Source organism: Pararge aegeria, chromosome 7 (genome assembly GCF_905163445.1).
Source record: "Pararge aegeria chromosome 7, ilParAegt1.1, whole genome shotgun sequence".
NCBI lineage: Eukaryota > Metazoa > Arthropoda > Insecta > Lepidoptera > Nymphalidae > Pararge > Pararge aegeria.
Genome location: NC_053186.1, coordinates 831,895 through 858,881, shown reverse-complemented (window position 1 = coordinate 858,881; position 26,987 = coordinate 831,895). Strand labels below are relative to the sequence as shown.

The following is a 26,987-nucleotide window of genomic DNA, read 5'->3' as shown; positions in this document are numbered from 1 at the left end:
TTATCGTTGCCAGGCTTTACTACTAACACCTGATTATAATTGTTAACGCAATTCCTAACTAATTAAGGCCACAAATCCACAATGAAGTCATAATAATTAATATATTATATCCCTCCTATTACGACTTGACTACGGTTAATTCCCTGGCCATTACTATCTGGTACTGAAATTTTCATATACATAAAACTGGTTAAGGATCATTTTTTGTCTGAATCTTTGGAAATTTAGAAATGCCTATTCTATTCTGTTTTGTTTGGGGGATTGACCATATTGTTCCTATTTATTGATATTCATTGTATAGATATATATATTTATTAATTATTAGAACGTATATATAATATTGTGTATATTTATAAATATATTTATATGCACCACCTACATCTCGTCTTGAGCAGTGTTTTACGCCATCGGTTGCCTGGAAGAGATCGCTATGTAGCGATAAGGCCGCCTAATTGTTTACATCGTGTAAACTAGTTTTTTTAAATAATTTTTCCTGTATTTTTTATGTGGTGTACAATAAAAGTGTATTAATTCAAATACTTATAATATACAAATAAACACTGAAAAACATTCATGTTAATCGCACAAACATGTTTAGGTAGTGGGAATCGAACCCACGGCCATGGACTCAGAAAGCAGGGTCGCTGCCCACTGCGCCGGTACGGGAAGGAAGGTAGGAAGATGGCATGTGCACGTACTGCTGGAGGTCCTCCGCACGTGTTGCTGCACCACCCCGTTGACGAGCGCCTGCGTGTCGGGCGGCAGCTCCGACATCAGCGCCGTGAACTGCGGACAGACATACGAATTTAAGTAGGAGGTCGCTGGTTCGACTCCCGGCTGGGGCATAGGCAATTTATTATTATTGAATTTTCTCTCGTCTGGTCTGGTTGTAGGCTTTGGCCTTGGCTAGTTACCACCCCACCGACAAAGATGGGCCGTTAAGCCGAATTAGTGTAGCATACTCCCAAACAGGTCAGCCCGCTACGCTTTTAGACTGCATCATCACTTACCACCAGGTGAATTTGCAGTCAAGGACTAACTTGTAGTGGGATAAAAAAGAAAGTAGTTTAATCTGGGAACTGTTCGCTGCGACGCCTATGGATTCAAATGCGTATGTCAGTTCTAAATGTATAGATCGGTCTCTGCGACTACTTTCGCATAGAACTTCTGACATGTTACTTCTTACATGACCGCGTCATATTTATATATTGTAACTTCGTTTGCTTTATGTATACCTTCCTAAAGAAAAGGGCTATCCAATGCAGCAAAGATTGTTAAGTACGACCGAAAGTTCCAGAGATTAGCACCTTCTAACCAACAAACTTTAAACCTCTATTAACCTCATTAGGAAGTAGGGATTTCTAAAACCTTCAAAAGACTTGTATTATACCATTTATTAATACTACTTCCAGACATTCTCGCGTTCAAACCAACATAGACATATATATACTAACTGAAACGGGATTACAGTCGTAAAGGCACGCGAGCGCACGCCGTGCGCACTGACGCACGTCACCCGCACGGGGGTCCCCCGCGAGCAAGGATACTTTTGCCAGAGCACGTCCCGCTACGTCAGTTGCACCTCCTGAAATAAAATTTAATAGAGAATATTAAAAATCAGGTGATCAAAACATTCTATGGCGACCGCTAATAAAATTCAGTAATACTTAACTAAGCAGCATTAAATTATATTTGCGAGAAATTGATAATGAGAGCTTTCAAAAATTGTTTTCGCGACAATACATTCGCTCACTTAGTATTTTAGTAAGCCATATTCAGTAATTCCGTTCGTTTAAATATTACCCTTTTAATGAACTATTAATAATTATAATGAATAAACATTTTCCAGTTGCGGGAATCGAACCCACGGCCTTGGACTCAAAAAGCAGGGTCGCTGCCCACTGCGCCAATCGGCCGTCAATTATTTCCAGCTTGTCGCAAAAGCTCGGAGAGTTGATAAAGCTGTGGAAGAAGGTAACATTCATTTCTCTGAGTAGAAAAATGTCTCCTGACTGATGTAAAACAAACATTATAGTCGTAAAAATGTAATAGGCCCGTTTTGACATTTGTGCAAGACCATAGAATGTAACTTGGAACGAAACTGAAAGAAACAAAAAAATAAAAATCAATTACATACAGTGTTTTAAAAAATACGTAAATTTTTTTGGGACGTTAAATAATACGATTGAATATGTCGCGAGTATTCTTTTTGCGCTTACTTCATAGTAGCATGCAATTTATAATTGTTGCGAAACGTTCCGAAAACAGTTACGTTCTCAGTCTTTTTTTTTATACTAGAGCTGTAACCATTTTTTTACTGAATATCGAAATTATATATTGTGTAGTTATTTTTACTGCAACGAATGAGCTTGGTTCTCAAAATGGGTTCTAAATAATGAGTCTGAGTTGATGTATCTGACCAAGCGGCACATGACTGAAGTGTCCCCGCGCGCACTGCGCAGTTTTTCGTTCCTCATCTTGTAAAGTTGACTGTGCGCTCGTTTAAGTTTGATATATACTGTTTACTTTTACGTTAACTATGGCTCTTCTATTTTGGACATTAATTTAAACATAGTGATTTGACTCGATTTTTGTGTTTGTTTTTATACAGTACTAACTCTGTTTCAACATGTTGAAAAGTGGACGTATAATCAACAGCCAGTTACGCGTATTAGTTGTGAAGTTAAAGGAATACTTTGAACGAACGAACACTTTACAATACATAATAATATCAATCCAGTACTGATACAAACTTGAATTAATTTATCGTGAGTATCGAGTACAGAGTCTTATGGTTCCATAACTAGTTACGTCGCGATGACAAATGTCAAAACGGGCCTATTATATTTTTACGACTATAATCCATTACTTTTCAGAGATTGTTATGTTAAAATAAATAATATGAAAAGAGATTTATGGTGTTCTTATATGTACAGGTACGAAACACTTGTTTAAAGAACCTTGTTACTCAAAATCCGACTACGATTCGTTGATCGACTTTATAAAGTAAAATGATACATTATGGTCAGTAATGAAACCACTCACCGTGTAAAGCAACAGCCAAGCTGTTAGGCATGCAGTATTCGTGCGCTAAATCTGCCAAGAACCTTAACGCAGCCGCTTTGGTCTTAGGGGTTGGGGCCGTTGCACCGTCAGCTAGAAACCTGCCAACAAACATTATACTTAACAATGCTATTATTATTATCAGCCTAATAATTCCCACTGCTGGGCACAGGCCTCATCTCTATGACATTAACGTTTTATATGATGCAAAACAAAGAATACACATTTCAAATAAGAACACAAAACCGAAGGAATGCAAAGGTACTCTTATTGCAAAAAATTTCTTACGGGCGACCTTGAAATTAATGAAGCGGTGATAGCCTTAATACCTTAAGGTCTTCGGCTTTAGTTTTCTAAGTTTTAAGTAATTAAAATATCACTTGCTTCAATGGTGGAAAAAAAATATCGTACCCGTATACCTGCATGCCTGAGAGGTCCCTATTATGTTGCCAAAGACAAGTGAACTCCATCTATTCTCACTTGGTCAGGGTGATTGGTCTACGGTATGATTATAGATAGATACGATTGATAAACCATGAAATATATTTTAGATCACTACTTTTAAATGTCAGAACTAGCGGGCTTTGATATCTGATCTCTCCGGCAATCTCGGCCTGAGCGCTTCGCTCATTAAGCGCTGGTCCTCCTGAAGCAGATGCTAAATGAAGATATGCTTTCTTCTGTTTCAAAGCGACTGATAGCGCCATCTAGTTACCTGAATATATTGTGCAGTTGCAACTCCGCAGGGAAGCACTCGTGGATGACGTTCAACGTTTTCATGATCTTGCTCTGCACCGAGCCCAAGATATCCGTGCCGAGTTTCATCAGCAATCTGCAGAAGGAGAAAGAGGTCAAAATTAAAACTATGAACATAGAAAAAAAACAAGTTTACAGAAATAAATGTTGTACAGACTAAAAAGTCATCAATTTTTGGTATAAATCAAGCTTAAATACTAGATATCGTCTAGTCACACAAAACATGCAACTAATACTTAAAATATATTATGTGGGCGTACCCCAATATACTGAATTCATTTGTGTAACCCTTTCGAGTAAACAGACCTTATGTAATATTGTTTGATATCGTGAACGATGTGTATTTATGTAATAGCATCCATCGCGGGTGATGTGCTGTAATACATTGGAGAGTTCAGTAGTCTGTCTCCATAACTCATAATATCCATACGAAAATACGGGGCCATTTTGGAGATTTTTTTAAATCCGTATATATATGACGGGAGTTATGCTCGAAAATACATAAAAAAAACGTGTGTGTACTTATGTGTACGCATTAGAAGTTATCCTATGAAAATCTTTTCAAAAAATTTACCTTTCGCCTTAGTCTACGTTTGTAAAAAAAGACAATAACAATAGAAAAAAGGTATTTATTACTTTTAAAAGTTTATTATAACGCATTATCTAGTTTTAAGTAAAGTTTATTTAAATATCACAAAAAAAAAACTTTTTTGGACAATTGAATCAATTAAATAACCGGAGTGAGCCCGCAGACTTTGGCAATTGAAAGTGTACACTGTCAAACCTTATAGCTAAATTCAGGGTGTCGATTTTTTGTGACGGTCATCGTAAAAATTTACTTTTATATTTTTTTCCTAACGCGCCAAAAGAAGTATAACTTCAAAAAGAATATATAAACATCCAAATTGATAACATCGGCCTTTAAAATATAAGAATAATAGAAAAGTCTAGTTATAGTTTGAATTTGAAAAAAGGTCCTCCTAAATAAAAAATAACATTATTTTTTATTTAGGAGGACAGAGACATCATAGACATCTATACAACGAGTAACGGAATTACAAAATAATGTTGAATGATGTATAAGTATATTTCATAAGGAATAACCCTGTAAAAATATTAAATCAAATAAAGCATATTCTTTTTTCCATACAAACGAATTCAAAACATTCTCAGTGTTTACGTATGACAACCCTATTGAAGATAAAAGACCAACAAGCGCATAGTACCTACGTTACGCTTAACTCATAAAGTGACAGGAGTCACATGGTTTTAATTTTGTATGTATCTGATGTCTTTCAGTAAAACAATGGCAGCGGTTTACACAAAAGCTATTAGGTTTTCGGTTTCATAGATAAGTCTCAGAGACAGTAACAGTACCTAATGCACCTCTAAAGCCTGTGAAGTATTACTTCTGTTTTCATTTACACGTTGTATGATCATACTTCTGGAACATGTCTGGTAATGAATACAAAACAATAACCCATCTTTTTGTAATATGAGATAATAATAATATCGTTTATTTCTTTCATCAAAATTGCACATATAATGAGTTGACTAACTGGCTATCCTAGCTAGATTGTATCTGCGTTAAGGATAACCAGCCCTCGCCCCCGGAACATACATAGACAGATTGAAATTAAGACATTACTATTATGTAGCTTTAATTGTAACTTTAAAAAGGAAATAATAAAAATAGTATGGTGTGTGCCTGTGTGTCTGAGTGTGTGTTTGTGTGCGTGTGTAGATATAACAGTCTCACCTGAACATAAGCGTGTAGAGCCAGTCCCTGAGCTGGTTGGAGTGCACCAGCAGCAGTTCGCACACCGCGTCGAGCAGCAGGGAGAACACCTTGGTGTGCGCGTCCACGAACATCTTGTTGAGCAGCTCCGTCAGCCGCCTCAGTTGCGGCTCGGACAGCAGACGACCGCTGTTCAAGTAGTTGGCCTGACAAATAAATCTACTTTAGATTGGCTACCGGTTAGCAACTATCAGAAAAATTACTGAACAGGGAGGATTGTTATTGGTGACGTGTACCTCAGTAGATTATCGAAAGTCCGACAGTGTGTCATTGTTATTAAGCTACGCATTATAGCCCAGATATGTAAGTTTGCGAATATATTTAGTCAAGTATCTTTTAAAGACATTCAACTTTATTTTAATTATTACTGAGCAAATAAAGTCGAGCAGCATGGAGAACGCTGTAAAGTTGGCCTGATGTGTAAATGAAGTTAAAACAGGCTGATTTAGAAGCGATTCAGAAATAGTAGCTGGTCAGAAGCTTTTGAACATGGCACGTTACAATAAAAAAAAGTGTACATGGTAGTGATGGAGGGATGGTACTCTTATTTTGACTGAGACCTTGAAATAGCGGCATTTTCTTTAGCACATGTTATCTATTATTGATTTAGGAAATAGAGACACAAGAAGTAGTAGATTACAATAAGCAGTTTTATCTTTTAGTATCAATACCTACTAGGAAACCTACGGACCTAACCTCAGGTAAACACGAGAGAACAGGTACTGCGTGTTGGTGGGAAGTAACGACGCCTACGGCCAAGAACGTACACTCGTTTTTTTTATTTTTTGAAGGTATTAGAGCAACTTTTTTTTTGAACATTAAAAAAACAGAATAGACGTCCTATTCCTCCCTTCTGAGCCTCATTTATAGTTGATTCTGTAATGATGATGGCTCAGGCACGACTGAGTATAGAAGAAGTCTGACACTACGAAATGGAATCGGAATTGTACTGCTAGCCGTAGCGTACGAGTTGTAACTCACTAAATACGTGAGGCCGTCTTTCCGCTCGGTCCAGTGCGTGCAGGCGCACAGGTCGATGATGTCGTCGGGCGGCGGCGGCGGCGGCGGCGAGCTCTCCCAGCCGAGCCGCGAGCCCGACCACGAGGCGCTCTGAAACATGCATTCGTCATCATTATTTTTTCTTTCATTGGCTGACTTAAAACTAATAATAGGTCTTCACAGTTAAATTCTAAGTAGTTCCGTGTGTGTAACCGTGTTCAGTAACACATAGTTAATATACAGTTTTTAATAACTTTAACGTTGAATTCAGTGTCTGCAAAAGTACACAGAAAAGGTCTAAAGCTCGCAGAACTACTAGAAGTAAATTATACAACAATTTACACAACCTATTATATTCATATTTAAATTGTCCTTTAATTGGTAATAATACAAATCTTACATCGTGTCGCCTGTAGGATTCGAGGCTGCGCTCGGAGCACACGCTGGACGCTTCCGAGTCGTCATCCCGGCGCCCTTCACACGTCGAACTGTCTTCGGGGCTCTGGAATGAGAAAACATTGTTTTGAGAATTGCGATATCCTGCAGTACCCTTTACAACCTTCTCAATTCAAAAACTTTGTTTGGATATTCTGAACAATTTATCCTTCTAATTTATCCCAGTTGTGCCATACATTTTAGCATGGTGTATGTATATATTTCATCCTGACACCTGTCATCCAGTCCATTTCAGCTCAATAATAAAAACCCCAGAAAGCACCAGACATGTTTTTGTTCGACTTTTATTAATTGATAGAATTTTAAAACCCACGTCTAAAGATCAGAGAATCTCCTTTCCCCTGTTGCCGTGTTCAAGCAAAAAAGAAAAGTTAATTATATCCAAACAGGAGGCCTCCAGGTATTGCTCAGCGATATATCAAGGCCATTTATAGCGCGAGAGGTTCATAGAAGAACGCAACATACCCTCAGTGCGGACTCGGCGTCCCGGCTCTGCTGCAACAGTCGCAACGTGGCGGCGGGCGCCCTCTGCGGCCGCTCCATGGACTCCCGCCGCCGCACCGCGCCCGCCACACTGCTCGAGCGCCCGCTCCTGCGGACGTGCCCGCGTCACGGGTTTCAGCACATTGTTATGTTGCAGTGAAACTTTTAGAATCGTTGTGATTTCAAACTCGATGAAACGAAGATAAGTCCATTGAGGCACAAACATAAATGTATCGGATTCAGCCGGCGAGAGAATGAGATAGAACACATTAGACGTTCTCGGATTCCACTCTCGGTGTTTAAGAATTAATAATAAACTTATACTAAAAAAAATAGGGTTACACAAAAATTTAAAAATAAATTATTACAAATATAACAACTAATTCATCACTGCTAATGCTATAAACTACTACTTAATACGACTTTTTATTTTTTTATATTTTAGATGGCTTATGACCAACATCTAGAAATGACTTAAGCTAGTTGCATGAATGTCCGTGTCATTCTAAGCATTGGTGACCTGCATTAGTGCGGCATTTTTTTGTAGCAAAAATCTAATATGCTAACTTCAATGTTGGGTATACCTATAAGTGATAACTGTACCTAATCGGAAAATAAAGTATAATCTAAAATTATTAATGATAATACAGAGTAACGTTGCTATATCTAGTGAAATAAATAAACATATATCCGGCCGAGAGGGAGAAAAAAAAACGTGTGTGTTTAGAAGTTACACTTCTTTGGAGTAAAAAGATAAAAATCGTTTTAAAAAATTTATCTTACGCCTTATTCTACGTTTGTAGATAAAACGACACTAACAATAGAAAAAAGGTATTTAATAAAATTTTGAAAGTTTTATTTTAACGAATTAATTAGTCTCATTATCGGACCACCAAGTTTCACTGAGCGTTAAAATTTGAGATTTTTGTACGATTGTATCAATTAAATCACCGAAATGAGCTCGCAGACTTCGACAATTGTAAGTGTACACTGTCAAACCTTATAACTTAATTCAGGGTGTCTGTTTTTTGTGACGGAGTATGTGCGCAATTTTTAATACTGTTCACAAATGCGTGCGAAGTCTTATCATTCCGCACCTAGCCAGGTCCCCGATAATAAGGTGATAATTACGAAGTAGGCTTACTTAACAAACACTTTCGAAACTGTTACTGGACAGTATAAAGTCTGTCTGTTGATAGTAAATCTACCACCGATTGTATACTTGAGGCATTTTCAAAATTGGCTCGGCAAACTATCAATTTACACGTCCAAACTTTAGTGAACTTACCTGGTGGGACTGGTTTCTCTTGAGCCAGCTAAAGACCTTGGGATACCGGAAGGTCTTCTGCGGGCGCTTGTGAGCGACACTGGACCGCTTCTAGAGGAAGGTGATGAAGATCTAGATGTCGCTGTGGAACAAAAAATATTATTTTGAAAACCTCGGGAAACGTTACCATGATTAATTTTTGGGATAAGAAGTACCCTATATCCTTCTCCAGAATGAAAGTCATCTTTTTGCAAATTTTCATTACGATCAGAACAGAAAGACTTTCGCATTTATAATATTAGTATGGAAATAATGATGATAACTCACGCTGCGACTGTGACACGCCAGGACGCGAGCGGGAGCGGCTCACCACTCTCTCGGGGCTCGGGGGCACGGCCGCACTGACTGGGGACCGCTTGGCGCGAGCTGAAAAGGTTTTTCAAACATTAACGACATGACATTTAATCATTTGCTCATATTGAGCCAAATACCGGCAGACTACAAAGCACGGGATTCCCCCCAGAATTCCAAGGTTTAGGCCTTCACGCTGACAAAGTGCGGATTGGTGGACGCGCGCCTTTGAGAACATTATAAAGAACTCTCAGGAATGCAGGTTCCCTTGAAATGTTTCCCTTTCACCGTTAAAGCAAGTGATAATTAATTGCGTAAAACGCACATAACTTAGAAAAGTTAAGAGTTGCGTGCCGGTGTTCGATCACCACTCCCCAAGAAGTAAAAAAGACAATACACACACAATATTTATATCAATAATGTACATAAATACTTATAATACACAGATGAAATGAAATAAAACGATATTTTTTGTTAAAATAACAGATAAATACCCAGACACTGAAAAACATTAATGTTTATCGCACAAACATTTTCGAGTTGTGGGAATCGAACTCACGGCTTTGGACTGGGCCAATCGGCAAAGTGAAGTCGATCTCCTAACAACCTCCTAGCGCAAGCTTACTGTTTTTAAGGTGAGTTATAGAGCAGGTACCAGCCCCATTGCTCCAATTGGTAACCGGGTTTTAACGCACGTTACTGATAATAACTGGAATTTTACGTGCTCTCCGAGGCACGGGTGTTCAACCAAATTTCTTACTACGAGCTCGTGCTTACTTTTTTTTACACTGACTAATAAGGCGGTACTGTTAAATCACGAAGCAAAAATCTACATCGACGACGTTGCTATTTATGTTGCACAGGCGCGCAATTTTTATTGAGTTAACAATTATTCATGTATATATATATATCGCTATTAAAAATATAAAAAAATATCGTCATTTTTAAAAATATTCAAGAACCTTTAAAAAATACCGCACTTATATATATATCGAAATAAAAAAAATTATAATAAAATAGAAAATTTAAATACTCTTAAATACCTTGTTGAGCCACCTCCCCTTCTGCAGGTTAGCATGTAAAATATCATCATGTAACATCTTTTTTTGTATTAGAGCTAGTTATAAAAATTAAGTTCAATCATACTAAAGGATGTTTTTATTCAATGGGGACTTCAAAATTAAAATCCGACGAATTTATTTAATAATCTAAAATTGCGCAGAAAACAAGTTCCTGTTGAAAATGAGCGTAGTCGGTGGCCACGTATTACACTAAACTAACAACGGTTTTAATATGGGCGACAATAAGTGGATAGGACTATACAAATATAAACATTATATTCATACTCATACATACAGTATTACGTTATGGGCGCCGGGATAAATTTAAAGCGTAACGAGGGTATTTTAGAGTAACTCCTGAGTGTAGCAAGATGTTGCACCTAGAATCATGAGTGTAGGAAGGATTTCAGTGGCTTAGGACGAAGACAGCATATAAATACTATGCTATTGGCATGTCGCGATTAATATCAACACCCAATATGACATCACAACACCGCTAAGACTAGTGTTCGGAATAGGCAGTTTTTGTAAACTTCGAAGAAGAACAAAAACGTTGAGACTTCCTTACGACAACATTCTATGCATCTGCATCACATATCTTACATATACATATTTAATAAAGTTAGAAAACAGAAAAATAATCAAATATCAAACTCAAATTTATTATCAAAAATTGCGATTTAATTAAGCAATGTCCCGAAAAAAATTGTAGCTGTAAAAAGTCTCCACTATTTGCCTCCGAGCCTACAAGATCAGTAAAATAATTCTACCTCTTCCGATCACCAGTGGGTAGGCAGTGCTTTTGGGCATGTATGTTTGTTTTCTATCAGATTTTTCAACACTTATTTTCTATCTCGAAGTTGAACAAATTTAGTTTATTACCGCAGGTGTACAACGTAGCTTTTTATTCATAAGGCATTTGCAAGCTATACAGTAATCAATAAATCTCTCTGCAGACTGATTGAAAAAATGTAAGGGTGTAGTGAATATTGTGAGCTCCCTTAATCACGCATACTTATAGAAAGTGTACAAGTAGTTATACAAATAAATAAAATAAAGGTCGCATGTGATTTCGCTATATCAGTCACCTTAACTGTATTTATAATTATTACACGACGGCAAAACTCGCAATGTCAATCTGTCAGGGATAATCTTTGCAAAAACTGTACTGATTTTGACGAGACTTTCACGGGCAGATAAAGGATTATAAAAGCGTATATGCTAATTTTTATTCCGCATGGGCGAGAAAAATAACCCTTAAAGGTAAAAAAAAAAAGAGAATAAGCTTGTTTGCGAAAATTATACTTATAAGAAATTGTACTCGTATAAATAAAAAAGTCATTGTGTGGATAAAAATTTATTTAAATTACAAAAATATACTTAATATTTAAAAAGAAAATACAATTTATATGTATAATAAAATTGGCGCTAACATTTGCGCAAAATTAAAGAAAAAATATATTTTAGTATTTCAAAATGGGAATGTATAAAGTTTTTAGTCAGTAGATTAATAATAAAAAGATTTTGCGAATAAAAATGTGTGAATCACAGATGGATTTGGTGAGAATTTGATAAGTGGAGACACCATATACGTAGGCAAAAAAGTTTTGCTCAATTTCAAGTCCATGTGTAAATTGTACGTGCAAATAATTCCAATATCTGAACTTAAAACATACTAACAGCAAGAGAGATTTACTACAGTATTAACTCTTATAATTCTTAAGAGCTAGTTTACTCCGAAAGTTATTTTTTTTCAAAAAGGCTTGTTGAAGAGGTGTTCTACAACACTACTCATGAGTATCACTAGTTTAGAGAAATTATTACAATTTCAAATAACGAAAACTGAAACTAACCTATAGCAAAATAATGACAACCCTCACTTTTTTATTGATAGTCACACACACTGACTTAGGTTATTGATAGTCTCATAATAATTTATTATTTCTTTATTGTGGATCAGTCTGCAGTGAGATTTTAGTGAGTATTGGCACATTTGGAACATTCACTGTTCTTGTTGAACAAAGGGTTGGTAGGATCTCGTGAATAATCGGTTATTTAAAAAAAAATAAAAAAAAGTGATGAGAGTAAATTTTTACGTTGCGCGCGCACACCGTCACAAAAAACCGACACCCTGAAGTGTCCCTATAGTCAGCATTTTAGTTTCTCAAAGAAAGTTACCAACAAAGTAAAAGTTATGACATCTAAGTATGTTTTCGTGAGAACTGATAACTCTATTCAAGATATGTATTTATTTGTGATATTTAAATAAACTTTATTGATAATGCGTTAAAATAAAACTTTCAATGTATTAAAATATTTTTTCTACTGTTAGTGTCGTTTTTCTACAAACGTAGGATAAAGCGAAAGATAAAATTTCTTAGCGCAATGACCGTTTTTAAAAAAAAAATTCTATCATATATTAATATGCATCAAAAATTGGACAGAAAGCGAGGGATTTGATTTGCTATATAGAATCAGGTACAGGAATCATACTGCAATGTTTCGGACGTCAACAAACAAGATTTCTAATGATGAAAGAGACTAGAGCTGTTTAGAAGTTTATGTAAAGATCCGCCTCAAGAAAAATGTAACTATACAACTTGACAGGTGAAAGTTTCGTATAAAACGAAATCCATATTTTTTTAAACAAAAATGCCTTGCCTATCGGTTATATAAAATACAAAGACCAAGGCAGCAAATAATTATGGCAAATAAAGACAATTTAGTGGATATAATTTAATCTAGACGAATTTTGAAAAACTTTCATGGCGGCACTCGCGACTACATAGGCAAATTAAAGCTTCAAGTCGTTGTTTCATAGCTAAAGATTGTTGATTTTGGTTGAACAAAAAAGTTCCGAATTATGTTTATATAGACGTGACGTCATAATTTTGAATTCGGCGTTTTACCTGTCATGGCCGAATGCTAGATTTTTTTTAAATTTCAATTAGCATTATTTAAGCTATCCTTTTATACTGTTATCATGCGGTCTCTTTCATCACGAAGCGTAGGAGTAAACATCGGGCGGCGCCTAGTACGGCAACTCACGTAAGCTGGCGGTGCCGGCGGCGACCTTGGAGCGCGCCAGGTGCGAGTACAGCGCCCGCGCGCGCGCCCGCTGCGCCGCCGCCGCGTCCAGCGCCGACACCGAGCGCGCCGCGCCGCCGCCCGGCGAGCGCTCTGCGGACAACGCACACGTACGTTAACGCACGCACCAACGGCTCCCGGCACGCATCGCCTTGCGTTACACTACCCCACCGTCATCGTATCGACCCCTTACCCGCCCACTACAGCACGGCTAGCACGGGACAAAAATTATATCACCTGCCAAGGGATATAGTTTACGTGTCCACCTGCTAAAGCAAGGGAATATCGAGGAGGACAAGATAGATACATAGATAGAAAGTCTTTATTGCACACAAATTGAACAAAACAAAAGGTAAATTATATATGCACAAAGCTGCCTTATCGCTTGAAGCGATCTCCTCCAGACAACCTTTGGTTGATGAAGTATATTTAGTACGGAAAACGGGATAGTGGAACATTTCATTAAAAAATCAATAATTGATATACATTACATACACTTTACATACTAATACTACATAATATATAGATAAATCATATTACAAGGACAAGTTTACCCGGGGGTAATATTACACATATATTATTTGGATATTATTTCCACATGTGCGCAAATGTTCTGAGATTTGATAAAGCTGTGGGAGAAGATACATTTATATTCTTTCCCCGGGGATATAATTCTCTCCTGCCCGTGCTAGCTCTGCAGGGCACGGGTCTCCTCACACAATGAGAAGGGGTTAAGGCCGTATTCCACCACGCTGGCCCAGTGCAGTTTGTGTGGACTCCATACACCTTTTAGAACATTATGGAGAACTCTCAGGCATGCATGTTTCCTGACGATGTTTTCCTTCACCGTTGAAGCAAGTTATATACATTTTAATTACTTAAAACGCACATAATTTAGAAAATTTAGAGGTGCGTGCTGGGCTAGGCTATCACCGTTTACATTACCCCATGATATAATAGAAAATTAAGCTTAATTTGCTATACTCCGCGGAAAGCCAGAGAATATGTACGGTGTAATTTATAATTTTAAACATATCTTCGGCATTGTACTATCTACTCTACGCACGTTTCCTCTGGAGATGTTAACTTCACAATGAATAATTGTTAAGATATAACAATATATAACTATTATTATTATACTTTATAATATTCATTATAAAGTATAATAATAATAGTGAGTATAGCAAATCAAGCTTAATTGACAGAGTACACACATGCGTCACATATTAAGATGCCATATGCATTATAAATTTATAAAATTGATATATATTTTTTTTTGGTAGACGCCGCTACTGTAGCTATAGGATTCATAAAAGAGGCTATAAATAATATATATTTATTTCGGCATATGCGGTAGAGGAGCCGCAGCTAAGTGGAAAGGGCTAAGGCCGCGATTGCCAGAGTGGCAGATTCAATTCCTGCCGGTACCGAATTTTTTAGGTGCATTTTAATATTGATAAAACTAAAATGCGGTTATGAAGACCTGTGATAGCCTACTCAGTGGCGTGTCCTATCTCATTTAAGCACCTCTAAATATCCAGAGTTATGTGCAATTTGAAGTTATGCAAATAAATATGAATTGCTTCAAAGGTGAGGGAAAACATCATGCGGAAACCTGCATGCCTGAGAGTGTTATTAAAGGCGTGAGGAATCTATCAATCGGCACTTTTCTACTCTCTCCAGTCTACTACTCGGCCAGTTTTGTGGACTACTTTCGTTCTGAGTTTTCCCATTAAATATAAATATATAAATATGCACCGACAATACACACAACGCCATCTAGTCTTAAAGTAAGCGTAGCTTGCGTTATGGGTACTAAGGTGACCGATGAATATTTATACAGATAAATACCCCAGCCACTGAAAAACATACATGTTCTTACACAAAAAAAAAAAACCAGTTGTGGGAATCGAACCCTCGCCCATGGACTCAGAAAGCAAGGTCGCTGCCCACTGCGCCAATCGGCCGTCAAATTACCGGCGCGACAACCGTACCGTCTAGTGGGTGTTTTGGTAATGATGATTAAATATAAGTTAACAAGCTAACTTTACTATGTTACAAATAAATGATGACCTCTCATAGCGACAGGTATGTGCGATATCGGAGGTCTTTCTTGCGACGCGCGTCTTCTTCTCAATGAATTAGTTCTATTGATTCCGGAAACTAAGTTTTCCGTGGAAGCTATATGGGAATATCAACCCAATGTAGTAAAATAAAGATTAAATTACCAATTCCGTAGCAGCATGTAAGAGAAATAAGAGTTAAAATTTTAATAAAGTTTTAGTTTATTACGATGTAGAATATAATATGTAGAATAACAAGAAGTTAGTGCTATTTTTTTGACACGGTGAAAATATAAGAAATATTACTGATATCTTTTTGCGTATTTAAAATATCTCACTGAATTAATAGCGGTACTTTACATAAAGTAACAGGTCCAGAGAACACTCAATTTTTTGGTCGGTTCAAGTTAAGTAGGTATGTACTTACCGGACACACTGGCAGATGGACTTCTAGGACTAGTTATGTTTCTTCGTTCTGAAAACAAAGCATTCTATGAGAAACTAGCGGCCCCGCGTAACTTTTTCCACATATAACTTCTGATAAGTAAAACAACCATTTAACCTACGACCTACCGCGACTCATCTCTCTAAGAGGGGTCGTTGAGTTATATAAGAAGCCTCTAAATATTCACAAGAATTGCGCTATTTTCAAATCAGACAGGTATTTTCTGAGGTTACCGCATTAAAATTGATGCTTTATTATTTTTTAACACATCTGTGCGTCGCGACGCCGGTCTGACTCAAAAATCTTATAGCTTAACACATAAACGCCGCATAACGTCGTGTTTTATTTCGCTTTGCCATTTGAAAGGAGCTGTCAGTAGAAGTGTTACAAAATACTGCATTACTTCTGTGCCGTTAAGCCACTTTTATTTGTGAGTCCCATAAACATACTCGTAACTCACACAAATGATAACTGACCTGTGGCGATGTGGTGTAGACTGTCCAGGGAGCCAAGTCTTTCCCTCTCGATCTGCTTTTGCGCCGCAGCGTCCAAGGTCGAGAACAAGTGGTCCGCGTCCGACGGGAAGTGGCGTTTGTACGCGAAGTACGCTCTGCAGACGCAGACAAACAATCATTTAATGTTTAAACAAAATAAATAAATAGTTCAAAAAAACTTTAGTTTGTTGACAAAATGATTTAAAAATTAACTTAGTTAATCATATTTATTTATTTATTTATTCATAAGATTCACCAGACTCATCCATTCATTTAAATAAACTTTTTATAGTGCAGAAAAAATGTATCAGAAGCATTCTCCTAATGAATCCTACTGAATCATGCAGATCTGTATTTAAAAAACATAAAATACTAACTTTACCTTCCTTATACATATATGAGGTATGTGTATTCGTACATAGAAATGTTGAGTATTTTGAAAAGAAGACTGATTTAAACCCAAAAAGTATCACGCGATATCCAAATAGATTAGTAATATCAAAATACCGACTTGCACAGACTTTAAAATGGCCTTACGCAATGAGCTGCCCAAAATAAAATTGAAATATATGTAAAAAAACTACCCTTGAAAACCTTTAAAAGGAAAGGTTATCATGAAATATCTGTGGTTCCTGCTTAATTTTGCATGTGTGCGTGTGACCTCAATTTTCTGACATGTTAATTAATTAAATTTAATTTTTATTGTATTTATTTGACATTAAAACTTATTAACTACGCGATTAAATAACTAATACAATGATCTAATATGACACTATAAATCTCAGAATATTATTTTATATAATTGATAACAAATAAGATCATTATTAATATGACTTAATGTCTAAATTTTGCATGTTGATGTATTAACAGAATATGTTGGAAAATTATATCCTAAACACCAATAATTAACCCATATTTAGCAAAATAAATATTTCATTTCATTTCAGAAATTGATTGTAACTACAAAATAATTAAATTATGTGTTAGAATTACAAATTCTGTCTAGTGCCATTACAATAATCTATTATGGGTGTATACAGCAATATCGTTGTTATCTCCGATAACATTATAAAAAAATAATAACTAAAATAAGTATTTTAACTATTAAAAATAATAATGTAAATATGAATAAAGCTATTACAACAGATTGATAGTAATATATGAATTAACAAGAATGTTTATCAATTTTTTATCAACTGAAAATTTAAATAATCTTATCAAATAAGTGAATTGTCATCGGTAATCGATATATCTAAAAAGTTTAAATGAAATCAGACCGTTTGAAGAGGTCCAAAATCAAGTCCAAAGGAGTCGGTTACAAACATACAAATAAACATACAGGTGAAGCTTAATATAAAGCGTGTAAAAACGACGACGCTATACTTCTGAGATCCACTGTCCGTCCGTATCTTATGCACCCTGAGTCGAAATTTAATAAGGATAATATAAGATGTGTTTTTTGTTTGTTTACCATTAATACGTTCCTCACACCGCCGATGCCGAAATTACGACATGCCCTTTTTATCAGTCTTATAGCTAGTAGTCTTGTAGCGCCGTCTAGTAGGAAACATTGCAGTTTCGATCTACTGTTAAAGGTCCATACTACAATGAGACGCTTTTGAAACAAGATAAGTGTTTTTGAGCTCAGACCGGGATTGTCACGGAGTCGAAAATTCAAATCATATCGGTTCCGTCTGTAGGTAACTAGTTAGATGTAGGTCTGATGATGTGATACATACTTTCTGCCGAAGTTCCTTGCCGAGCTGTCGGCGTCGGTGCACGCCCGACAAATTGCGTCCCGAATAGCTTTTTGTTGTTTCTCTATACTTGGGGTGCTCCATCTGTCCAACATTGAGACCAGTACTTCGCTGTAAAAAAAAAGGGTAAAGTAAACACCTTGTAGATAATTTTGATACCGAAAAATTACTATGGTAAAACTCCTGTGGGATTTGTTACCTATGCAATGCTTCACAGATAAATATAACTTGGTAAAATTTTGCATGCATATAAATTTTAGATAGCTTATAGGGTTAAAGTTAGCTATATGGTTTGACAGTGTACACTTTCAATTGTCGCAGTCTACGGACTCATTCCGGTGATTTAATTGATTTGTCCGATGGTTTGGTGTCCGATGACTCTATCAATATTCCAAATTTAAATTTGTTTATTATGTAGAAAATATTTTTTTTGTGATAAATAAACTTTATGTAACTAGATAACTATATATATATATATATCTCTTTTCTGTTGTTAGTTTAGATTTTAGATAAAATTTTTGAAAAGATTTTTATCTTGTTACGCCAAAGAAGTATATCTACTAACGCGTGCACATAAGTACACACGTTTTTTTTCGTTCGAACCCGGGTCACAGCGCTCACCGCTGGGCCGGCGAGGTTGTCGCAAAGTGTACTCACCACAGAGTGGCGCGTATCTCCTTGCTTTTGTGCGTGGTGAGGTTGGTGGCCAGCACGGGGATGAGGCGCGGCGCGTGCACGTGCGTCACGATGTAGCGCACGCACACCGTGCCCGCAGACGATATCACCTGCAACCGCACAGCCGCTTTACCCTAGCCTTATCATCATCATCATCATCATCATCATTATCATCGGGTCTCCTCTCAGAATGAGAAGGTATCACGCTGTAGTCCACCACGCTGGCCAAGTGCGGATTGGTGGACTCGACACACCTTTGAGAGCATTATGGAGAACTCTCAGGCATGCAGGTTTCCTCACGACATTTCCTTCACCGTTGAAGTAAGTGATAATTAATTGCGTAAAACGCACATAACTTAGAAAAGTTACGTGCCGGTGTTCGATCACCACTCCCCAAAAAGTTAAAAAGACAATACACACATCGCCATCTAATCACATCGACTGATGAATATTTAGGTAAATAATGTATATAAATACTTATAATACACAGATAAACACCCAGACACTGAAAACATTAATTACTTAAAAAGCGGTACAAAGTAAAGTCTTAAAAATGTTTCTTATAGTATCGTTCGGATGGAGATATTTAACGAGACCACATATACTCGGTCGGAGTTCGGTTAAACATAAACACTGGTAAATCGTACAGTTGGTAACAAGAGATATTGACTCACTTTAGCTGCATTCTGTATGAGGTTGATCAACTCCTGCAGTATGTAGAGGCTGAACTGCTCTAACTTGTTCTTCAGCACTTTTGCCATATGTGCGATGGTGATGCAAGCTTCGCGCACCACCTGGAATCAAGCCATTGCAGTTTATATCGACCCATTACCAGTCCTCTAGGGGGTCTCAAGAATAAATAAATATACGTCAATGCACACATCGCCATCTAGCCCCAAAGTAATCGTAGCTTGTGTTATAGGTACTAAGATGAGACTAATGAATATTTTTGTGAATGATATACATATAAACACCAAGACGCTGAAAAACATTCATATTCATCACACAAACATTTTCCAGTTCAGTTTCCAGTAGGAATTGAACCCACGGCCTTAAGACTCAGAAAGCAGAGTAGCAATGCGCCAATCGGCCGTCATAAGACTGCGTTTTAGGCCGTCGTCCAACACGCTGGCAAAGTGCAGATGGGTTGACTTCACACACCTTTGAGCAGTGGCGTGCATCTCATATTGCCGGGCAAATCGTTTATTCGTCGCTCGAATTAATGCGCCGCGCCGCCGCGGTCTCCATAGAAGCACGGCGATTAAATGCATCTGTCGTTACTTGTGTGCACCAGCACACAAGGAAGTTCTGGTGTGTAGTGATATAATCGCGTGCGTGCTTACACAATATTTGGCTCTTTCTATGTGTGCGAGTTTTCCAGGTTTCCAGTATAGGGGTTTCGCTTGTGTGCAAATCTTAAAAGCACTGCTTACGGAAATTTGAAATCCAAATGTATGCTTTGTTTTTTATAAGCACAAGTAATTTGCTTTGTTTGTTATTGTTTTAAACGGCAATAATTCTTTTTTGTAGTTAAAAAATTTATCAATGAATTTTATTACATTCAAGGTCTTTAGAAATTTATAAGTACCTAATTTGTTCAAAAAGTATATTAATATAACCAAATTAAAAGTTGCCGAATTATGTTAAATAAATTATTAATGTATACCAGGTGCCATTGGTAACTGATGAAGTAATATTCTTCAAATGACAACTTTTAATAGCATTTGTGTACTAAGAAAATATTACGGACATATTTTGACTATGATATTCTCATTATCGCTGGCGATCGCTCAGCGCCATTATTGTTTACCATTTACCTTCTGTCATAACAACTTATATTCACCGAATTAGAATTAATTACTGTTTTTTTTGTTTGCTGTACGGTTGTTTGTAAATAGTTACAATTATTATTGTTAACATTAACCTTTGTGACAGTGTACTGTTTGTAAATGATTGTGAGGAATATTCTTAGTGTAAGAAAGTTCTTATACCTATTCGGCGTGTGATCTGATGGTTCAGTGTGCTTGGAAAATGTAGGTAAGTTTAGAGCTAATTCTTAACTAACGTTTAATTGAGATTATTCGTAAAGGAAGGAATGCACCTACAAGGAGCGGCACGTAAAAAGAGCTCTGACTGACTTACAGAAACAGGCGAATAGCAGTGATCAATGTTTTGTTTCATTATTTATTTATAATAATACCTGTTTGTTTATTGTTTATTGTTTACACTAAAAAACATTATTTAATGTAATTGCCGCAATCGGTCGTCTCAGAGCTTACTATACCTATTGGAAATAGGAGATGATGAGAAGATCTACATGGGTATCACAAACAATGTTAGGTTAGGTACCTACTCACAAATAAAATTATACAGTAACATCAAAATAGCATGTTCAGTACCTATTTTTTTTATGCATACCCTGACCGAAAACCCTATGCACGCCACTGCCTTTGAGAACATTATTGAGAACTCTGACGATGAAGGTATCTTATAAATATTTTCCTTTACTGTTAAATCAAGTGAAATTTGATTGCTAAAACGCACAAAGTTACAAAAGTTAGAAGGACGTGATGTCCAAACACAGCCATAAGGCTAACAGTACTTTTTTATGTTTACAATTTACTACTATACAAATTCAAACTCAAAACTTGATTCAAATAAGTTTAACAAGAAGGCATTTCTGCACACAGGTACATTGAAGTGAAATGGAATAATGGTGATAATTGAAATAAACTTAAAACTAAAGCTACGGTAAGTGCCAAATTACATGGTGATAGAAAAAAGAATACTCGGCTAAGTACGTCGTGGGGTTCTGTACGGCCCGTTTGGAACCAACGTAGGTTTAGTTTTGATAAGTTCCCGCATATTTTCACTACAATGTAAAAATTTGTATATTGACGCATAAAAAGTGCGTTCTAAATAGCCTATCTTAGTTAATGATTTTTTGACTTTGACTTTACCTGACTCCTCAGGTCCTTGATGACGACCAGGAACGGAACTGAGAGGTCTTTGAGGTGTGCAGCGAACTCCGAGGGGTACTGAACGTGTGCGTTCGCTGTCAATAGAGAGCGGATCTTTTTCAGCTGTAAAAAAAAGTTATTTAAAATGATGACCTTGCTCTCAGTTTCTTCTAACTTGACTTGTAATGTAAATATTCTGTTAACAACCTCATAACGACTCCGATGATTTCGAACGTGCCATTCGTTGACTACTGTGTATTCATGGTACTGTTTGAGGACCTCCCGGGCAGAGTGGTAAGCGCTGTGGTTTACAAGTGGGATGTCCCGGATTCGATCCGCAGCGGGGAAAATTTCGGAATTAATTTGTCAGGAAGTTTTGGTCGTGGCTAGTTATCACCCTACCTACAGACCTGCCGCCAAGCAATTTATAGTGGCCATTTTGTGGCCATGTTTTCGATCGGTGTCGATCATGGATTTGAAATTAGTCATAAAGTGTAGTATTCTACTAGTCAAGCCCATTCATTCGATACCCATATCGAGATGTTGTATAAAAATATGTAATCCCATATAGATATATAACAGATTTCGATCATACATAGCCAATAACACTCCCAACTGATTCACCTTTCATAGAAAAAAAACTAACTCAAAATCGGTTCATTCGTTCAGAAAATTACGATTCCACAGAAACAGGACACACACACTCGCACGCGTGCACGCACGCATGCACGCACTCAAGCACGCACCCACGTACGCAGGCACGCGCGCCCGCACGCACAACGCGGCTAAAGAAGTTTATAGTGAAAAGAAATGCTCATAGTGTCTGACCGCGTCGATGCGCTTCTCCCAGTCGGCGGCGCGGTCGCCCAGCACCGCGGCGGCGTGGCGGCACAGGTCGTCCAGGCCGCGCGCGCCGTAGATGGCGGCGGGCGGCGTGGCCGAGAACGCCGCCTCGAACGCCTCGCTCGACACCGCGCCCGCCTCGCCCGCCCCGCCACCCGCGCCGCTCGACACTGCGAACGTCACTACTGGTAGAGCTTGGTCCGGCAGCCGGCAGCGGTATCACTGCTGTCGAACGTCACTTTTGTTTATTTACTGTATGGAAAAGTGACGTTTGGCAGCAGTGATTGCGAGATTCACGCCTGTCGCAAGCCTGTCGCGAGATACGTAATCACCCTGCGTACATTATGTATTTTTCAAAGGGAATATAACGGAGAACGGACATCAGCGTCCTCTGTGCTAATACTAGTGTGGGGGTACTACCATACAAGCCGAAAGGCCGGGCTTTCGTTACAATAAATATCTCTTTTAAATTTTGCTCCACTATTCTGAATTGAAATTCACAAAATAATTAACACTAGATAGCAATGAGAATATAAACATAATGTTTTAATTTTTACTTTGTAACTGGGCTAGCTGAAATTCAAGACCCGAGGAGGTTCGATCTGGTTCAGTATGGGTACTAAGATAGCTGATGAATATTTTTTATGAATAATATATATAAATACTTATTATATACAAAAATTACACATACGTGTCCAAAATGAAATGTATAAATAAATCCAACATTATTGCTATATGAGAGAAATTAAAATCTCCGTTATTTATATTTAAAATAGTTCAACGGATACATATCACCACTTACATGATATTTTGAGATTTATCAATTCGACTCAGTTACATATCCACAAATTGCAAAATATCATCGTGGTGTGTATCCGTTTAATGAGACGAACCGAACCCAAAAGCTGATGGTGATACACTTACCGCTAGTGGAGCCAGTCATTTTGGCCGGTGGTGGAGGTTTCCTTGAAGCGGAGGGCATGCTGTATAGTCCAGTCACCGAACGCTTCGGCGGTTCGCACGCTGTCGGCGCATTTCGTGGTGTACACACGTGCGTTTTGTGTAGTATAGTGTAGTTTCAGAGTAATGTAATGTAATGTAATTTGACGATTAAGATTTTTGCCATCATTATACAAATATAAACGAAAAGGAGAAACAAATAATGAGTGCATTTGTTTTAATTTTTTTTTGGTGTAGATTTGTATAAATGTTTCAGTGTAAAAGTATAAAATCGTGAAAATATTTAGTAAATTAAAGAATTATAGTTTTTTGGCAGAATATTAGTATAATTAAAATTATAGTTTTAAAGCATTACATTAATTTAGTACAAAAAAGGTTGTATATAAGAATGTGACATTTTATAAATTAACGTTTATTAAAGTAAATTTAGGTTATGAATAGAAAATTAAATTAAATTAAAATAAAATTTTCGTACGTGTACGTTACAGAGAGTATACCAAAAAAGTTAAAAAACAGTGAGATTGTGGAAGTGATAATTATTAAAGTTTAAAGCGAGAATATCAAATGTTTAGCAAAAATTGTGATTGTTAAAAATGTGATTAATCGTGATGTGATGAGTGTTATCAGTTATCACCGAACGCCACAGATGATCCCCAGGTGATGGCGAAGATACATGGTGAAGAGAGAAACATTAAAATGGGTTAGTTTTCGATCAGGTTGGTAAATAGAGAATTAATGTTTTACCCACTGACCTCTGACATTACTATTGGGACTCAAGTCTGCTATTGCAATTATCTCTCAAATAGTATTCAATAAACAAAAAAATTAAAAAACTATTATTAATATATTTATGTGTTACAAATAGACAAAGCAGTTAGTTTCATGTCTCCGGTCAAAATTACTCAACAAGCGGAAAGTAAATACAACTTGAACAAACACCCTCAAAACGGGCTTATCTATACTGTATTGTTTCTACCCTGTCTTATTATGTTACCTATTCATTACTTTTAAGTGTATAGTATGTTTTAAAAAAAAAAGAACAACAAATGTGTTGAAATAAATTAAAAAGAGATATTCTTTAAGAAATTATGCTTTTATTAATTTTAACACTTTCAAAACGATTTTTACATAATAAGACATGTAAGCAGAATGGAGTTTAGTATAGCTACCGCTAGAATACTTATATATACTAATATTTTTCAATGGTATTGCACACAATTTTAATAGCATACTTGGGGCCCTGGAAAAGCTGCTGTTACTTTGTTAATGTTTCTAATTAATTGACTCCATTTTTGCGCTGTCCATGAGACGCTGTAATACGAGTGTCCAAGGAACTAAATTTAGAATTACCTAATTACTATATGTCTAGTTTCACGAACACTCATATGTCACATGGACAAAGTAAAGCTGTCATTTGTCTAGGGTCAATGAATCTACTAGTGTGGTAATAAAAGAGGCCAGTGGTTACATCTGTGGTTATACTAAAAATATATATAAAGGTACATAAGATGTGGCTTAGTCGCGACAGTGCAAATTAATCCATCGCATTGCTTATTAAGCTATGTTAACCCAAGACGATAACTAAATGTATAAGTGACTTTGTTTGTCTTAATTACACGTTACTTTTCTTACTTTCCCCAAATAGCTTTTTAATGGCATTCTCACGAATCGAGTCACTAAAGACTTTGGCGACTGGGGTTCGTTAAATTCCAACAAATCATCCTTCTTCGAACATGACTGAATTAGTAAGTTATGAGCCTCATGTAACGTGGTATAAAGCTTACATTTCAATTCTTTAGTTAAAGTTGATATCCATTTTATATGAAGTGCGAAGGCTATAAGCTGTAAGTTAGCCGGTTATAAGATGCAATACGTGTTTATTTAGGATTGTGTAGTGGGATACCCTGCTGGCACCATTTATCTAACTCCGCTTTGATATGTAAGAATTAAATTGTGTTGTACGCACATCTCCTAACTGATGGGTCTTAAAATAATGGTTCTCCGCCTAAAACGTCGAGAACGCTTAGATCTGTCAATTTAGCTAAGAGATGTGTGTACTATAAAAGTTGCACCACTATGAGTTTGTTAAAGACTGGCTCGCGGGTGACGCTACTGTCACCATTTATCGAATTCTGTTCAAAAATTAAGTTGTCCAAACCACTTCAAATATTTCATAACTCATTTAATTTAAGTAGGCCTATTTCATTTGCAAATTGCAACCAGCGGTTCGGAAGGCAGATTTTATCGTGGTCTTTTCCAACCACAACATTTTACAATTTAGCCATCTATTTTCTATCTCGTTAAAGATGAAAGCAAAACTGTCTGCTGAGTTCAGTGGGCCACTGATGATGATGAACAAACCTGGTGTGGAGGCGCCGGAGCTATCGCCATCCCTGGTCCGGCCGGAGGTTGGTATCGTCATGGTCTTCTTCACGCTGCGAGCCACGCAGTCTGCTTCGTCCACGCTCTGAGCTGGAAGGGTACAAATAATAAAAATAAAGTAAACTTCTTTTACTAACGGAAAAAATACTTTTAATTAAATTGACGTACCACTGGCGGTACCGCGCCATTTGAAACTCGCAAAGAGGGGGCATAATGCTTTTTCCTTACGTGATTATTTCTTCTGAAGAACTTCGATCCCAAAATCTATAGTGGTAATGGTACGAACTTCACTGGATCTGCTCATGTATTTTAATCACTCACCAGAGGGCAGCAGTAGACCCGCTGCCTTCGCTTCGTCAAACTTCTGTTCCAAGAGCAGCAACTTGGAAGCCGGTATCAATTCCTTCTTTTTCAGGTCCTGTCTGAATCTTTCACCTAAAAACCATATTACAACTGTAAATAATATTTCTTTGTAATTGTCTTTATTTATTTTTTCCAGGGTTTTAATATATATCATATATGTATATCATAATGACAGTCCTAAAGCAACTTGTTAATATTCTATTCGCATAATATAACTATATGTTAGTTTTACGCGTTTACTAAGGTTAACGTTTCGTTTCGTAATGTATTAAAAATAAAAATATTATTGTTCAAGAACCCCATATTCGTAGACGTAAAATTAGCACTCGTTCTCAGTGTCGCCTAGTGCAAACTGCACGATCTAGCGTTACAGATTTAAGACGAACTTATTTTAATATTTCATCACTCATCACACAATATTTCACAAAGGAAAGTTTATCTACATGAGACTCTTCTCTGTGAGGAATAATATTGTATTTGCTTAATAATAAAGATTGGAAAGCACCTCTCTATTTGCAATTACATATTTTCGCCGTAAAATGCTTTATTGTGGCTTATCTTTAGTGGATACGTATGCAGACTTTTATTTGAACAATTGCAGACCAATAATAAAAGTTCAACCCAAAAGCCTTAGTTGTAGTTAAATCTATTCATAGTTAACTCCAAATTGCATTTTATATCTGACAGGAGTCGATTCCATTTTTGTTAGGTTCAAAATTAAAGC

At 36.9% G+C, this 26,987-nt stretch overlaps 1 protein-coding gene across 6 annotated transcripts in view; it reads right to left on the bottom strand.

Annotated features, from left to right (window-relative positions):
- The window catches only part of LOC120625078 (CLIP-associating protein), a 50,485-nt gene that overhangs the window by 6,842 nt on the left and 16,656 nt on the right, over positions 1-26,987 (bottom strand). For 5 of the 6 annotated variants that reach the window (XM_039891996.1, XM_039891995.1, XM_039891999.1 and 2 more), the window contains exons 7-27: positions 26,222-26,335; positions 25,880-25,990; positions 23,483-23,581; positions 22,544-22,728; positions 21,716-21,838; positions 19,430-19,549; positions 18,738-18,865; positions 18,063-18,191; positions 16,306-16,439; positions 15,812-15,859; positions 13,283-13,414; positions 9,150-9,248; positions 8,844-8,964; positions 7,538-7,664; positions 7,017-7,118; positions 6,599-6,727; positions 5,579-5,763; positions 3,779-3,895; positions 3,046-3,164; positions 1,455-1,585; positions 699-786 (exon numbers count right to left, since the gene is read on the bottom strand). In XM_039891996.1, the coding sequence (XP_039747930.1) occupies positions 699-786; positions 1,455-1,585; positions 3,046-3,164; positions 3,779-3,895; positions 5,579-5,763; positions 6,599-6,727; positions 7,017-7,118; positions 7,538-7,664; positions 8,844-8,964; positions 9,150-9,248; positions 13,283-13,414; positions 15,812-15,859; positions 16,306-16,439; positions 18,063-18,191; positions 18,738-18,865; positions 19,430-19,549; positions 21,716-21,838; positions 22,544-22,728; positions 23,483-23,581; positions 25,880-25,990; positions 26,222-26,335 (2,541 nt within the window). The remainder of the gene's footprint in view (positions 1-698; positions 787-1,454; positions 1,586-3,045; positions 3,165-3,778; positions 3,896-5,578; positions 5,764-6,598; positions 6,728-7,016; positions 7,119-7,537; positions 7,665-8,843; positions 8,965-9,149; positions 9,249-13,282; positions 13,415-15,811; positions 15,860-16,305; positions 16,440-18,062; positions 18,192-18,737; positions 18,866-19,429; positions 19,550-21,715; positions 21,839-22,543; positions 22,729-23,482; positions 23,582-25,879; positions 25,991-26,221; positions 26,336-26,987) is intronic. The other variant, XM_039892000.1, reaches the window with a different exon arrangement.